This window comes from Cheilinus undulatus, linkage group 11, assembly GCF_018320785.1.
Source record: "Cheilinus undulatus linkage group 11, ASM1832078v1, whole genome shotgun sequence".
NCBI classification, from domain to species: domain Eukaryota; kingdom Metazoa; phylum Chordata; class Actinopteri; order Labriformes; family Labridae; genus Cheilinus; species Cheilinus undulatus.
In genome coordinates, this window is record NC_054875.1 from 31894309 (window position 1) to 31910711 (window position 16403).

Here is a 16403-nt window from a genome sequence, read left to right on the forward strand (position 1 = left end):
ATACACACAAATACACACAGGCACGCAGTGACTGACAGACACACTTGATGGAGCCACAGTCAATCACACGGTGACAAAGTCGCCAGAGCTCAGGAAGGTGATGCTGAAATTAATTTTTGGCTGTGTGAACTGGTGTGAGATGAGCACTGACTCCATGAATTCATTATTTCTGATGGAGAGAAGAGAAGAGAAGAGAAGAGAAGAGAAGAGAAGAGAAGAGAAGAGAAGAGAAGAGAAGGATGCTGAAAAATGGGAGATATAAACTTGCAAATTATGCAGCATAAATTAAAAAAGATCAAAGGGGCAGTCAGTGAAGTTAAATGAAGGCGAGAGGATGAGTCAGTTGAATTCACAGGTTGGGTAAATTTAATCGACATATAAATCCAGAAGGCATATTTGAGTGAGAGCGGTGGTGTTTAGAGGACCTTTTTTACCTTTACCTGTTTTGTCGACAGCTTTCAGAAAGGTAACTGCCAACCACAGATAATCTCAAACACACCACACAAACAGACAAGCCTAAATTATACATCTGAGTTGAGGCGTGGCAGATGCAAGCGTGTATTGCTCAGACTCCTAAAGCTTGGAGAGTGATTTATTGTACAGCATCAGATTCATATTAACTGTCTGAGCTGCACCATTCATTACGCACCCTACTGGTGGTGTTTATTGGGCTGTATTTGCTAAGTACAGCAGGCCAATCAGACTTGACATATGCTAAATAAAACACCCTGCAGCAGTGCATCATATCTAATTAAAGCTAACGTATAACTTTGGTGCTGATGAAGCTCAAGAATGCTGAATTATGATTTTAGATTTTACATCAACAACTCCAGGAGCGGCTATGTCTCGTGTAAGGAAAAAAAAAAAAACACTGGCACAAGGTCAGAATAAAATCTGAATATTTTTTCAGGGGGAAAACAAACAAGCTCAGACTTGAGGCTTCTTCCTGGCAGAAGAGAGATTTGAGTTTCCTCCAGCAAGTTGTATATTTTTTTTGTCTCAGGATGGCTGTGTGTGTAGAGTACTAGCATGCTTATGTCACGGCCACTTTAAAATAACACAATAGACAACAGAGCATCTAATTTTTAAAGTTTGCTTGTTTTCACTCTGTTGTTCCCTTTGAGAGCTGTTACCAAAAAGAAAAAAAAAAACTGAAAACTGAAAAGACAGGAAATGCTGCTGTTGGTTAGAAGTAGGCATAAATTCTATTCATTTTGTTTACTCATACAGAACTTGTTTTAATGTGTCTTCAAACTGATTTATTAACAAGCTTGTTTTGTATTTTCAAGTGCTGGCCACAGTAAATAAAAGACATAAGCAACCTGTGTGAATAGGAGGGTCTTTTTAAATGATTTTTAGCCTTTAAAATTATAATTTTGACTCTTCTTTTTTAAATCTCAAAATCATTTATCATCATCAGCCAATCAGAGACATTAATGTGACACTCCAGGATTGTGGGTAATGTAGTAATGTTGGCCAAATAAACTACATTTTTTTTACCTTGAGGTCAATTACATGAGAAACTGTATCTCCTACATGACCACTGATCAAAACACTCAGGTAGTTCATAGTCTGCCTTGATTGGTTATGACATTATGACTAATAATCAAGTCTCAAGAGCGGCATGTAATGAGTGATGTTGTGGCTGATTAGGGACAGCAGGAAGGAAGGAGTGGGCGTGTCTATTCTCCCCTCCCTTTTCCTAGACATTTCAATTAAATTTCTTGGAATTTATTTTTATTTAAATTTTATATTATATTTATATTTTCTGAAAACCAGGGTAGATGCACCTCAGTTGAAACTGATTCACTCTTCAAGCATACTCAACTTTTATTATCTCATCACAGTTATGCCAGTGAGAAGCACTCTAAAATTGCAGTTGTGGGGGCTGCCAGTGCAAATTAGGCCATAAATGGACAAAGACCCTGATTCTTGTGTAAAAGTGGGCCTTTTCATAAAGGACCCATATGGGGATTATTTGACTTTTTGGACCAGCCTCAAGCGGGCATTTGAGGAACTGCTGTTGTAGCACTTGTCTGTGTGCTTTATTTTTCTAACACTGGAGTCTTCCTCTTGACTGCTACTGCTTCTCAACCTGCCTGTAATGACATCTGCAGTGTAGGTGGCTCAGCTCTCAGACAGAAGAAAATTAATCTGACTGAAACCATGACCTCAGAGAGAAAAAGAAACATTCATCAGTGCAGTCAAAGCCATTCGCCCTGGCCGACACATGCACAAAGAGAGATTTTTGGAGAAAAGCAGAAGACTGAAATTTTCAAAGGTCTCACCTTAGACAGGCCTCCTACATCCAGGTAGAAGCAGATGATAAAGACGTTCCAGGCCACCCACAGTGCAGCCCACACTGTATACTGGAGGGCAAAGACATGGACAGATTAGCACCATGGTTACTAGATGAATTGAACAGAACTGGATATGACGGCTAAACAGTAAATTTAGTGTGCTCCTTGAGTCACTCCCACACATATGTATACTATCATACACAATAATCAAAACAAACATGCATATTTTATGCATTCATGCAGTAATCACTTTATTAGGAACACCTGTTGAACTGATCTTACCGCTAATATCTAATCAGCCAATCACACAGCAACAACCAATGTATCTAAGCATGTAAACATGTTCAAGTAAATCTGCTGACATTCAAACCGAGCATCAGAATGGGTGAAGAAAGGTGATAAGAGTGACTTTGCATGGGTCATGTTTGAACAGGTATGCCTAATAAAGTGATCAGTGTTTGCAAAGACGCCAAACATACAAAAAAGGTGCACGCTGGTTCAGTTAGTCCGTCTGAGCCCTGAGGAGCTTTTTCAACTGCAGAGGCCGAATTAAGTTCATAAAACTGTAGAGTCAGACAGCAGCCCGCTGACAGACAGAGAGGTATTTACTGACAGGGAGAGAGAGGCATCATTGTTAAAGAAGCTTGTGAAATCTTCTGACTCATGATGAATTGTAGGTTTAAAATGTCAGAGGTGTCAGAGGTAAAGTGAGAGTAAAACAGCACCTTTAAAAAAAAAAACATGCATGTTGAATCATGAAACCCCTCTGCTCGCTCTGTCCCATTTTCCATTCGCCTCCCTCCTTCCTCCCCAACCCTTAATTCCTGCTTCCTCTGTTTCTTCATTTTGTCCTGTGAGGCTCCTGTATATCCTCCTACATCCCCCCTGTCTCTCTTTATTTACTCACTTTTCCTCCATCTCAATCTAGCCCCCCTCTTCAGTCTTTTCCTGTCATCAACACCACCATCTGTTCATCTACCACTGCTGCTAAAGACAGGATTTTAAACTCAAAAATGAGCGTCATGGTTGTGTAAAAAGACTGAAGTGCAAACGATACTCATACGGTGTTTTCTTACAAATGGATTTTTTTAAAAATCAGCACATGATTTGCATTGTGTCTGAAAGAATGACCTTCTCTGTCCACTACCTCCAGGCAGGGTATAAATCTGATGAGCTCCTTAGTCCCCCCAACACACAACACACCCCCCTCCTGTTTAATTAGCCCTAATTACCAAGGGATTACAGTGATTTAAGGGTGTCACACAATGCACACGAGAGTGAGGCACACTTTGCAATTAGAGAGGAAAGGCAGCAACATGTCCGATCAGATGCTCAAGCATAGGGCTAATGCAAAGTGATGGGACGCTGCTCAACATAAACCATGTGGAATTGGATTATGGACCATACTGTGAACTACCAGACTTCATTAGCATGTACTCACCACAATTATATAGCGTGGCCGGTACTGGATAGTGCCAAAGAGACCAAGGATGACGATGATGATGTGGAAGAAGTTGGCGAGGATTGGGGCCCATTGGTAACCCAGGAAGTCAAAGACCTGTCTCTCTAAAGCCAAGACCTAAAGGGCAAAACAAAAGAAACGCATGTAAGGTTCAAATGATCTTGGAGTAAGGATGTTGCAACACCTCAAAATAAAACTCAAAACAGTACAAATATAACCACTTAAAATCGCAGTTACACTGCAGAGGGTGCCACCTACTCTAGGCTCCTCTGTTTGATGTACTGTAAGTGGCTGAACAGGAAAGATGCAGACAAGGCAGATTAAATCGACAATTCTGAGGTTGGGAGTACATCCTGTTTCAAAAAGCGGGTGTTAATTGAAGAGGATTAGAATAAAATACTCTGTAAAGCGGATCTGAAACCCTGTTCACCTAAAAAAGTGCAAGAGTCACATATGCAAGAGTACCATCACAACAAAATATAACTTTATCAGCCCATGCTGTATTGTTTTCATTGAAACAGTGCGTCTATACTGTATCCTGCTTAAGTTGTCAAAACTTTTGATACTTCAGATATTACATCCAATAGTTTCAAAAGTACAGAAGTTTTAGAGAAAAAATAGACACTCATGATTCACAGTGGTGAAAACTCTAAAGCCTAGGCTCTCAACTGCTGGGTCGGGACCCAAAAGTGGGTCACAAAGCCATTTTCAGTGGGTCGTGGATGTTTGCCTGGAAAAAATATGTGGCAAAAAGTCCATGTTGCACTTCTGTTTTGAAAGATATGTCCCTTAGGGATGCACAATATTGCCGGAAGGATATCAGTAGGGCTGGGCGATAACGTTGAAAAATTGAAACTGATTTTTTCACACCATTATTATTTTTTTTTTTTTTCAAACGAAAAACAAACTACTCAGACAGGTTTACTTTAATTTTATGAACAACATGTTATAAAAGTTAACTGAATTTTCCTCTACAGGTTAAAGTGTAAACTGTAAACTTGCCTAAAAATTGCACTATGGGGGGCTATTTACATGAACACAGGCTCTGAAAGTCATTATCTGCTTAATAAACAGACTAAAAGTAATGCTGATGCCTCTCCATGACATATGCAAGTAAATTAGACCATCAGAAGAATGTTAATGATTTCTTTATTTGTACGTGTTACATCCATAAAAAAAAGGACTTGGAGTGAGTGATGTGATTACAGATTTCCAAAAACCAAATTTATTTATTAAATAAATTTATAGCCCAGCCCTACAGTGAAGTTTCGAGGAGAGATAATGGTTTGGAGCTGTTTTTTGAGTTGGGATAGGCCCCTTATCTCCAGTGAAGGCCAGTCTTAAAGGTCACATATTATGCAAACTACACTTTTCAGACTTTCCTAACAAAAATATTTGCACCTGGCCTGTCCACAATCCCCCCCAAGAATAAGACCCTCACCCCCTTTCTTTCTCCACCTTTCAGAAAATGTGTGCTGAAACAAGCCATTCTCAGACTTTCCCCTCACGATGTCATGTGGGGAGTTAGCACCGCCCCCAGGTTCGGTTGGCTCTCCCCACTTGGAAGAAAGTTCTGCCCTCCTCTCCTGAGGATCAGGAGAGCCACATCCATTAAGCCACATCCATTTCCTGAGAGGGGTGTAGTCAGGGGGCGGAGTCAGACAGCTCATTAAATGTAACGCCACAGACAGAGGGCCTTTTAGACATGCAAAAATCCAATACTAGAGTGTTTTTTCAGCCACAAACTTCACAGACATATTTTTGGGATCTTTTGGAATATAAACCTGTCTGAAAGGGGTAAAATATGTGACCTTTAATGCTTCAGCATACCAAGACATTTTGGACATCGCTATGCTTCCAACTTTGTGGCAACAGTTTGGGGAAGGCCCTTTTCTATTCAAACATGACTGTACCCCAGTGCACAAAGCAGACTATAGAGACATGGTATGAAGAGTTCAGAGTGGAACTCTTGTTGAAAGTCTTCCAATTAGAGTGGAGGATGTTATAGCTGCAAAAGGGGGGGTAACTCCATATGAAAGTCCATGTAGTTGAATATAATGCCATTACAGTCCCTGTTGGTGTAATGGCCCATATAGTGTGTATTATAATGTGTGAGCTGAATAGATCATGGCATTCCCTATCCTGAAGCATGCTGCCCCTCCTGCTGCCCTTAAAAGCTGAAAAGTTAATGTTTCACATGCTACATGGTCCTAAAATGGCCCTAGGAAACGTCAGCTTCCATCCACACACTGGCTATTTCCTCATATACTTCTCATTTATTGAGGAAAAATCTATCCACCTCACAGTAGCAGACCAACAATCCTACATTGACCTGGCCTGCAGGAACAGCTAGAGTGTTTACCCCCCCTACTGTGGGAGCACCCTGAGGTGAACGCTGGCACTTTAATAGAATAAACAATGGCAGGTTTATCGATTTTACCCTTGCTGAGCTTAAGACGAGCTCACTCTTTCCAACCGACCTGCCAATGGCCTCCAGGATGGAGAAAAGCTCTGGGAACTTTACGGGAGGCATGGGCCCTCTATAATAATGCTGCTGCAGCCAGCTTAGGTGCTTATCAAAGAATGCGCTCACAAACATTGTGAATATATGCACATGTACGTGCATAAGCTGCATTAAAGCCTCGACAATAAAATGAGGAATTCCACCGTTTCCCCAATACTGGCTCCTCCTTTCCACTCCTTTGTAAACACAATGGTTTCAGGGCAATTCCTTACAAGACAAGATTGATTCATTCATGATGCCTTTTGTTTTCTTCCTTCCAAATACCTCAGCTCTTTGCATGCAACATTTTGGTGCCAAAGTAAAGAAAGCAATACGGACACTTCAAGACTTCGAGTTTCTATTTGCATCAACTCAATTAGCATGCAGTTTTGCAGGGATATACAGGGAGGGAGTGTGAACCATTTAATTAGAATTCCATCACCAATTCAATTCAATTCCCTTTGTGTGTTTGTGTGTATTTGTGTGTCTCAAGCAACGGTGTGTTCCCTTGTGTGTCGACATGTCATTTCCAGCCAAGCGCTTGAAGATGGATGAGGATGGGAGGAGGAGGGAATCTCGTCCTCTGCGCGATGATAGGAACGCACCAGCGAGCACATTCAGCCAAAGCACACGCACACAACCACAGCCGCGTCTGCACTCCCTAATGTAATGGAAATGTTACCAGCAACCCAATGAGACGCTGTGACAGGCAGGGGAGGGGGATGATCAAATACGGCGTGATAATTAAAAATGAACACTCCTTCATATAGAGGGTGAGGGCAAAAAGTCCATAAAAGGTGAGTGAACTGTGACCCACGCCAAGCCTTATCGCACCAAAGTCATTAAATATCTTTGCAACGTAGAGATAAAACCTTCACTCTACAGGGAGATAGAATAAATAACAGCTGGGATCAGAATAGGGAGGGAATATTAGGTAAAAAAACAGATGATTGTGAGAGAGGAAATGCAGAGGATATCACACGACATGAGCTTGCCTAGAATGACTGAGCACCTCCCTTTTAATAACCTCTGTCCATCCTGGATTTAGGAAAAGAAAGAAATGAATAAAGTCAAAACAGATAAACATCTTCTGGTCTGCTCCTGGTCATGCTTAAAGAGCTCAATAAAAGTCACGTCAGCAGAAATGAGCTACAGATAGGCTGCATTTTTACAGGTTTTATAGCAAAAAGGATTGAGCCCTTTAAATAGCAAACACTTGTGGCATCATTTATAAGCCTTTTCTTTTATAGAGGCATAGTTCAGTAGTTTTGAAGCTGGGTTGTCTGAGGTATTTGCCAATGGTAAGAATATAAGCTGCAGAATATGCAGGTCAGCAGGGTTTCTCTATGGAGAGAAAGGCCGGAGGGCAGGCATGGAGGCGAGGCCATACAGCTCTGCAGACAGGAACTGTATCTCAGTGTAATCGTCAGAAAAAAAAATGAGCTTAAAAAACAACACTGGGAAAATTCAAGTGCCTTAATTTTAGTCGGTGGGCATGTGGTATGCCCATATGTACTTGCATATATTTAGGGGTATGTACACTATTGGTTTGTCTTTATCCTAAACGCTTTTGCAATGTCAGTGTTTTATCTGGTGATTTTAGATGCATTCTGCTTTAATCATCTTATACAGCACTTTGGTACAAACTCTGTTTTGAAAGTGCTTTATAAATAAAGTTGATCTTGACCTTAATTTTCCATTAGCAAGTGACTTTGCCTAAGTATGACTTCAGCATACATTAGCTCTATTTTTCTTAAAATCAATATACCTGACCAACATGTTGACGGTCATCTCCTGTGGCTTTTATATACTATATGGATAAAAGTATTTGGCCACATCTGTTAATCATTGAATTCAGGTGTTTTAATCAGACCTGTATAAAATCATGCACCTAGCCATGCTGTCTCCATTTTCAAACATTTGTGATACAAAATGTGTGGCACTGTGATGAATGCCACCTTTGCAATAAGATGGTTTTTGAAATTTTATCCCTGCCTAATATGCCACAGTCAACTTTTAAGTAACAACAGCAACTCAGCCATGAAGTGGAAGACCACGTAAAATCACAGAGCAGGGTCAACGACATGGTGTGTCAAAATCGCGAATGCTCTGCTGATTCTGTAGCTTAAGAGTTCTGATCTTCCACTGGCATTAATGAAAGCACAGCTGTGCAACAGGAGCTTCATGGAATAGGTTTTCATGGGCAAGCAGCTGCATGCAAGCCTCACATCATCAAGTTCAATGCAGTGTCGAATGGAGTTATGTAAAGCACACCAATGCTGGACTGTGGAGTGACGAATCACGCCCCTCTGTTTGGCAGTCAGATGGGTGAGTATGGATTTAGCAAATGCCAGGAGAACATCACCTGCCTGACTGGAAGTATATGTGCCCATGCTCCTGTTGTTTCTGTAGAAAGCCACATTGCCAGCTAATGGCCTGGCATGCATACTGCAGCTTTTTCGTTTGTTTTGCTGATTGGTGAGCACACCAGTTGTAAGTGTGGTTGTAAGTTGTAGAGGGCTGTTTGCTGTGTAAAGGTGGCCTTTGTATTGAGAGAAACTCGTACAACAAAAATGCGGAACAATCTGTTTAAGAAGCATCTTCGGATAAAAATCAGTTATTACTCTGCTGCTGGGTGTTTTCCCATCCATACAATGATGTCATTTAAACCTATGTTATCTTTTAAACAAAACCATTTAAACAGCATTTAATGTGGAGTGTGATGCTCACAAGAAACTTCAAAGACATCCTAAAGAATAATTCCTTGGGAAGAACAAATGAAAAGACATGGATTCAGAAATATTGGTGCTCTCGTGTTTTGTCATGGTGATTCTAACACCCTGATGACTTATAGATGAGGTCTGGTCTAAACAAGTCCTTTTGTTAAAAAAGAAAAACCTTTACATTTGAACCACTTTTAAACATCTTTTCAGTGGTGGCCACAGATGTCTTTTAAATGTCCTTTAAAAAGAACAATGCTCACTGGGAACTTTAAAGATGTCTCTTGAGTGCTCAGCTTTTTTGCCAGGTTTGACATTTTGGAACAGCTGGGGAGAATTCAGCCCATAGAGGGACTGATAACATCTATTTGAGCCTTACCTGACTCTAGCACACTGCACAGCACAGTAAAAAAAAAAACACTTTTATTGCTTAACCTATTTCCTATTTTTCCTCATTAAGACTTTAATGCAGACTTAGCAAATGTAAATAATCATGCATTCTATTCCCAGGTATCTTTCAAAGCACTAACAGTCACCTTGAAAGGAAATACACAAGTTAGCAGTGAGTTAAAACACTGAATAAAAAAGATGGCAGAAAGAAATCAATCAGTCCATAAACGCAAGTTTGAAAAGATGGGTTTTAAAGTTAGAGTTTACGTTATGGATCTCTGGAGGGAGGGAGTTCCAGAGGCGGGGAGCGTAGCAGCTAAAGGCTCTTGATCCCTGTGGTGGGTAAGGAAATTGTATTAAAACCAGGATTTGATCACTCAAAATAACCCCAAAATGTCCCCAAGTATTCACCAAACATTTCATTATGCCTTTCTGAAGAAGTAAGATTTACATAAAATTTTCACCAAATATTCCTGAAAATTTTCAAGAAAATTCCCTAAAATTTCAAAGCAAATTCCACCTAAAATTTATAATCAAATCCTAAAAATGTATAAGTAAATATTCCTTCCTTTTCAATAAAAATTATAGGAAATGTCAAAATAAATTCTTCCAAACCATTTCGGATAACAATTCAGAAAAATCCCAGCCAGATTATTAAATCAAATTCCCCCCAAAATTAAAAACTAAAAAAAAAATAAAAGAAAAAGAAAAAGAAAAATTCCTATGCGAATATGAAATACGAACTATGAAAATTTCAAAGCATCCAGCCACCTCAAAAAAAGAACAAATATTTTCAAAAAAAATTCATCAAGAATTTCTAATCAAATTAGCAAAGATGTAAAAATCAACATTCTTAAAATTCCATCCATCCATCTGTTTTCTATACTGCTTATCCCATTGAGGGTTGCTGGGGGACTGGAGCCTATCCCAGCTGTCATTGGGTGAGAGGCGGGGCACATCCTGGGCTGGTCGCCAGTCAATCACAGGGCTGACATATAGAGACACACAACCAGACACGCTCACATACACACCTACGGCCAGTTGATCTAATGAGCATGTTTTTGGTGGTGGGAGGAAGCCGGAGTACCCGGAGAGAACCACGGGGAGAACATGCAAACTCCACACAGAAAGGCCCTGACTGGGAAGCAAACCAGGGATCTTCTTTTTATGAGGCAACAGCGCAAACCCCTGCGACCCCGTGCAACCTCTCCATGAAAATTCCATGAAAAAATTATTGAATTTTTTAAACAAATTCCCCCAAAAATCAAAACAATTTCCAATGAAAATTCAGGAAAACTTTGAAGGACATTCCCCACCCTAATTTCCAGTCCAATTTACAAAAAACACACACAAAAAAAATCCATAAATTCTCATAAAAGTACCTGAAAATTTCAAAGCATCCTGTCCCCCTCATAAAAATTCTAATTAAACTTTCTAAAATAAACAAACATACCAAGAAATTTTTAATGAAAATTCCTGAAAATTTCAAAAACAAATTTCACACAAGATTTCTAATAAAATTCTCAAAAAAAAGAAAAAAAATTATATATATATATACAAAATAATAATATAATATAAAATAATAAAATAATATAAAATAATATATATAGACTAGAAGAGTAAAGAAGCATCCTTCAGAGTCTTCCCTGCATATAGAAACTTCAAAATGGCAGACTTGCAAAAAGTCAAGCACGCCTACAACGCTGGCTAAAAGTTATACGAGGCGTACAGCGTATGTGACCTCCTGTGACCGTGGGTGCAGTCATGGTCTGTTAAAGTGGAGCTTCCTCCACTTGATATCAGACAGAAAATGTGCTGTATTTAATAGTCTTGCGTTGAAGATAGCAGAGCTGAGCTCTCAGAAATGTCCTCTGGTAATCCTGATAGAAAAAAAGAGAGATCCACAGGCTCTGCAAAATCTGTTTAACAGCTTTTATTCTATTTGGCTGGGTGAATGCAAAGAGCCTTGGGATGTTATCTGGGTGTAGTTGGCACCATTTTTCACTGCAATTATGAGCATCTGAAATGAATAAAGACATTCTAATTTAATTTACATCTATTCTTTCACTCATCAGCATAATAATATGTGATACCAGTTTTTTGTGAGCTGTGAAAATTAACATCATCTTCATTTGTCTGTGTCTAATGACTGCAAGCCTTCATCCATTGGATATACACTTAAGTCCATTTATTCCAAAGGACCTTAGACTCTTTTCTGAAGTGTTTCCACTGAATTTAAGAGCGTGTAGGAATGAGTTATGTTCAATGCGCGTTTATGTATGTGAGCATGTGTCTCCTCTCCTCTGAGATGCTGTGTTGAGCCTATCATGTTCCCTCCTAACTCGATAATCTGCCAAAATGACAACAATCAATCAAGGATAGAGAGGCCGCTGCCCACCCCAGAAACACACACGCAGAAACACACAAACCCATACGGCACAATTAGCCCACAATTCCTCGGAAGCAGGTTACTGGAGAGTGGGGCAGAATTTGATCATAACATAGCGACGCTCTTCCAGGAATAGTGAGCCGGCTACATAACGGCCCGTAAAAGCCTCCCACTGACCGCCTGCGAGCATAAATGACTCCCTCCAGGGTGACGGCATCTCTTAGTGTGTATTTTGGTTTTGGGTGTGTATTATGTTGCCCACACATGCCACCCCTCCCGCCATAAATACTAAGCAATTAGGGGGTGGGAATGGCAGCAGGATGCAACAAGCCCCTCACTCATCTCCCTCCACATCTCTCTCTTTTCTCACAGTTTGTATCACTCTGAAACCAGCAATTATCCCCTCCTTCACTCATGTGATACCAGATTATATACAAGCATCATAGACCTCAATCCTGCTGTGTCCTCTCAGTGATGATAGCCTATGTAGTGTCGACAGGTGTGCATGATAAACAGGAAAAACATACACAAACTGGAGTGATAATTTGAGTTATTATGGCACTAAAATACATTTGCGAGTATTGCTAATGGTGTCTAATGGTGAGTTTAAACGGACTGATTTTAATACTGATGCCTCTGTCTGACCCACAAAAGCAAACAAGAACATCAGAAAGAAGATTGATTCTTCTATAATGTAATTATTAATGCTCTGGGATGGATGTCAAAGCTTAGCAGCACAGTGCAGAAACAGGGCAGCTGTTTCACACATTCACTCCTAATAATTTCTAAAAAATGTCAGGCAGACTGCCACTAAAATCTTCCTAATATGGTTTCACAGCATGAGAATTGCCTTGTCACATAGGAGGGGGTCTCAGAAGGCGAGGAATGATGCAAAAGAGCGAGGCATAGTTGGCAGAAGAAGCAACATAGTCTGTTCTATGATGCTTAAATGACAATATTTGCCTTTATATTAATACTAAATGAACACATTCATAGTATCTTCAAAGGAGCAGAAAAACAGACCAGGCAGCAAAAAAACGTTATGAAGAAGTTTCACACAGCATCTGTTCTTTGCAGTGCAAACTACATTTGCACCAGCTGAAAGATAAAACTGACAACACCCTACCTCCTAACAGGAATTCTCCTGAATATTTCCTGCAGCGTTCTCATATCAGTTTGACCTCACTTCACAGAGGGAAATTTTCAAGGGAGCTGGAAAAGAGAATTCAAAGGAAAGTCTGCTACATGCACATATGCTGCTCATCCTACAGATGATGAGTTTGTGCGTGTAATGTTTGGACAGGGCTTATTCTCAATGACTGATATGTTTAGTTCTTAGACAGAAGGATGGGACTGTGGAAAAAAACAGAAGCACAGGGGGCGCCAAAATGCACACAGACTGCACACAGCTTTCAAATGTCTAAAACAGCATTTCTCACCAAATTTGTGGTGCCAAAACAGAATTCTAGTATTAGAAGTCAGTGATTTTATAGAGTCCTTTGACATAAGGAACACTGTGCAGCTCTTATTATTGATTTGTCCAAAGCCTTCGGCTCCTTTCATCAAGTCATTTTTTTAAAAGACAGGCTGTGCTGTATTGGTCTGTCTGAGCAATCCCTTCATGTCTCGGAGTTAACAATGGAGTTCCTCAGGGCTCAGTCATGAGACCACTGTCGTTTACATTTTATATCAACAGTCAAAATGAATACACAACATCAGGCTCTCGGCCACTTTCAAGAAGCCTTTGATATTATACAGCAGTGGTTCTCAACTGGCCGAGCCACGGGACCCACCATGAAAAATCGCAACCTAAATTTCTGATCTTTTCTGATCAATCAGGTTTTGGCGTAACTTCATTTCAAGGAACACATTCGCTACCCACTGAAAAGGGCCCCGCGACATACTTTTGGGTCCTGACCCACCAGTTGAGAACCACTGCTATACAGGACACTCTACAAGAGTTAAAATTAAGAAAAGAAAAACCCTCTTAACCTGTCTTCTGTTACCAAGCCTCACAATGATGTCATTGAATCTGTGTCTTCTTACTGGATTCTTAACTGATGATTCTTTGACGTTTAAGCTTCATATTGAGCAGCTCAAAAACAAGTTGAAGTTGTTTCTGCCTCATTCTGCCTCTGATTGATTGTGGTGATATTTTACATATGCATGCTTCTTCTCAAAGCCTTAAATCTTTAACTACTGTGCACCATGGGGCACTGAGGTTTATCACCAGTCTTTAGTCCTTACCTCATCAAACTCTGTATGATCGAGTCGAGCGGCCACTCGTAAGCTAAATCAGCAGCATTTTCTTATTTACAAGGCTTTACTCAATATGTTCAATTATACTTGTGTGCTTTCATTAATGTGAAAAACCTGGGAGAGACAGTCTTTGCTTTGTGCCTCAGTCACAAGACTTTCTCTTGCTCTCTGTTCCCAAAGTCTCTCTTGAAACGGGTAAAAGGAGTTTCAGGTACACTGCTCCTGCAGCCTCGAATCTGCTACAGGAAAATCTGTGTCTTGGGTCTCTTTAAATCTTTGCAAAAGCAGACTGAAGGTGTTGGAGGAAGACGCATCAGGCTGTAGATTTTTTTTTTCTTTTTTTTTTTTTTACAAATGACAGTGCTCTGTAACTCAGAACTGGTTGATCTGCATTTGAGTCTGCTGTTGGCCATATCAGTAACTGTTGATTGTGCTGCTGCAACAAGATTCATAATCTCAATGAGGTTTTCCAGGCTAAATAGATTTAAATAACAGGAAGTAAAAGAAGAAATCTCTTTCTTTCAATCTCTTTCTTTCAAAAAAGGGATACAAAAATTGTAAATGACAATTTTAAGGATTAAACCAAGTAAATGATGTAGGCTGTACTTATTATGAACACACTTGACCAGGGATGGACCAATCGGTTTTGGTTTATATCAGTCTTGCTAACAAACATCAGCAGAATAATGTGTAATCACAGATATCATTTAGAGAAAAAGTCACCAGTTAGAGAAACTCTGATCTGTTTTCAAAGACAAAAATGAGAGAAAATGTTGCCTTACTAGGAGTCAGAAAAAAGCACCTATGGTATTTTGGGATGTCAGTGAGTAGATTTAATAAACTGAGACCTGTCATTTATCTCACATCAAAGTCCTCACAATATGTCTTCAGACCAGAAGCCCCCTTCTCAACTTGATGTTAAAATTAACATAAATTGTAATTGTTGTCACTAGTAAGATTTGAACATAACAGGTCTTAAAAAACCTTTCTCACCAAAAGACTTTTTATAAACTATCCATGAAGTGTGTTATCATATTTTTTTTTTGTTCTCATTTTGAGCTAATCTAATCACGTCACCATCAAAACAGACTGAGCCTCTCCCCCCACTAAAAATTTTTGGCTCTCCCCCTGTGACCAATCACAGGGCTTGCTTTTTTTTTTTTTTTTTTTTTCCTTTTACAGAACAACATGTAGGTCAACAATAAGGATGGGCAAAACAAAAATAACACTGATGGACTGGTAATTGTCAAGATCAGAAAATGTTATTGGTTAAACAAACATCACATTGCTTATAGAGCAAGGAGGGGTGAGCCTGGGCCTGGCCAACATTGAGCGAGACAGCAACCCCCCACCCCTCAAGCCCCAAGCCATCTTAAGCCACAGAGCCAGAGTTCACCACTGTGATGGGAGGAGTGTGCCAGCAAGCTTCTCTTTGAGTTTTGTACCCCCTTTTAGAAAAGCTTGTTTGTTTTACATTTCAAGGGGGGTTCTCTTCGCTTGAGCTGACCACAGCCCAAAGTTGTAAGCTAGTGTATGTGCTCTTCCCAACTGTGGTCAAGAGTAGTTACACTTCTAAGGAGGTGCACATCTGGCCAGGTGGGTACACTTCTGTGTAGATGTAGGGAGTATGATCAAAGCAGAAGCATTAATAAGACATTACACCGTCTAAAGAAGTGAAATCTAAAGTTTTAATGGACAATTTATGCTCCTAAGCATTTGTCTTATAAAACAGAGGTATCTGCTATTTTGAATTTGAAGAAAAACAAGACACAACAAAAAGTTCCAGTTTATTGTAAAACATGATCATCATATATCAACTACATATTTTTATATCTCCTTATTTCTGAACATTTCAAATGTCTTAGATGAAGAGTCAGTATCAGGAAGTTAAAACTGGGAAAGAAACATCTCTCGCTGTAATCCCTTCTTCCCTCTGAACAGAGATTAAGGAAATCAAAGTGCCAGAACATTTCAATCCTCACTGCCGTCTAACATACCACGGAGAAAAGGAGAGAAAAGTAAAGCTACACGTGGAGGAGTGCTGAAGGATCAGAGTGAACGTGTCTGGGAGGGAAGCGCTGTCTGATAGCTAATTAAGATGTGCATATACATAAAAATCAGTCTGCTTTAGTGAAGCACCAAACTGCAATGTGGAAAACATGGTGCTGGCTTGAGAAGTTGTTCTAAGATTAAAAGCTTACATGTGTTGTCAAAATCAAAGACACGCTGCTGTGAAGAAATTTCTGATTGGAGGATTGAAGACTTGATGATGCCACCCCAGAGCAAGAGGACGGAAGTGACTGGTGACACCCACCTTAACCCGCAGAAACGATAAATCAGATCAGTGGTTCTCTCAGCGAAATGCCCTCTGATAACATGT

The 16403-nt window shown here is 40.0% G+C and overlaps 1 protein-coding gene across 2 annotated transcripts in view; it reads right to left on the reverse strand.

Annotated features, from left to right (window-relative positions):
- The window catches only part of nkain4 (sodium/potassium transporting ATPase interacting 4), an 86402-nt gene that overhangs the window by 49427 nt on the left and 20572 nt on the right, over window positions 1–16403 (reverse strand). For both annotated transcript variants that reach the window (XM_041799798.1, XM_041799797.1), the window contains exons 2-3: window positions 3742–3879; window positions 2289–2369 (exon numbers count right to left, since the gene is read on the reverse strand). In XM_041799798.1, the coding sequence (XP_041655732.1) occupies window positions 2289–2369; window positions 3742–3879 (219 nt within the window). The remainder of the gene's footprint in view (window positions 1–2288; window positions 2370–3741; window positions 3880–16403) is intronic.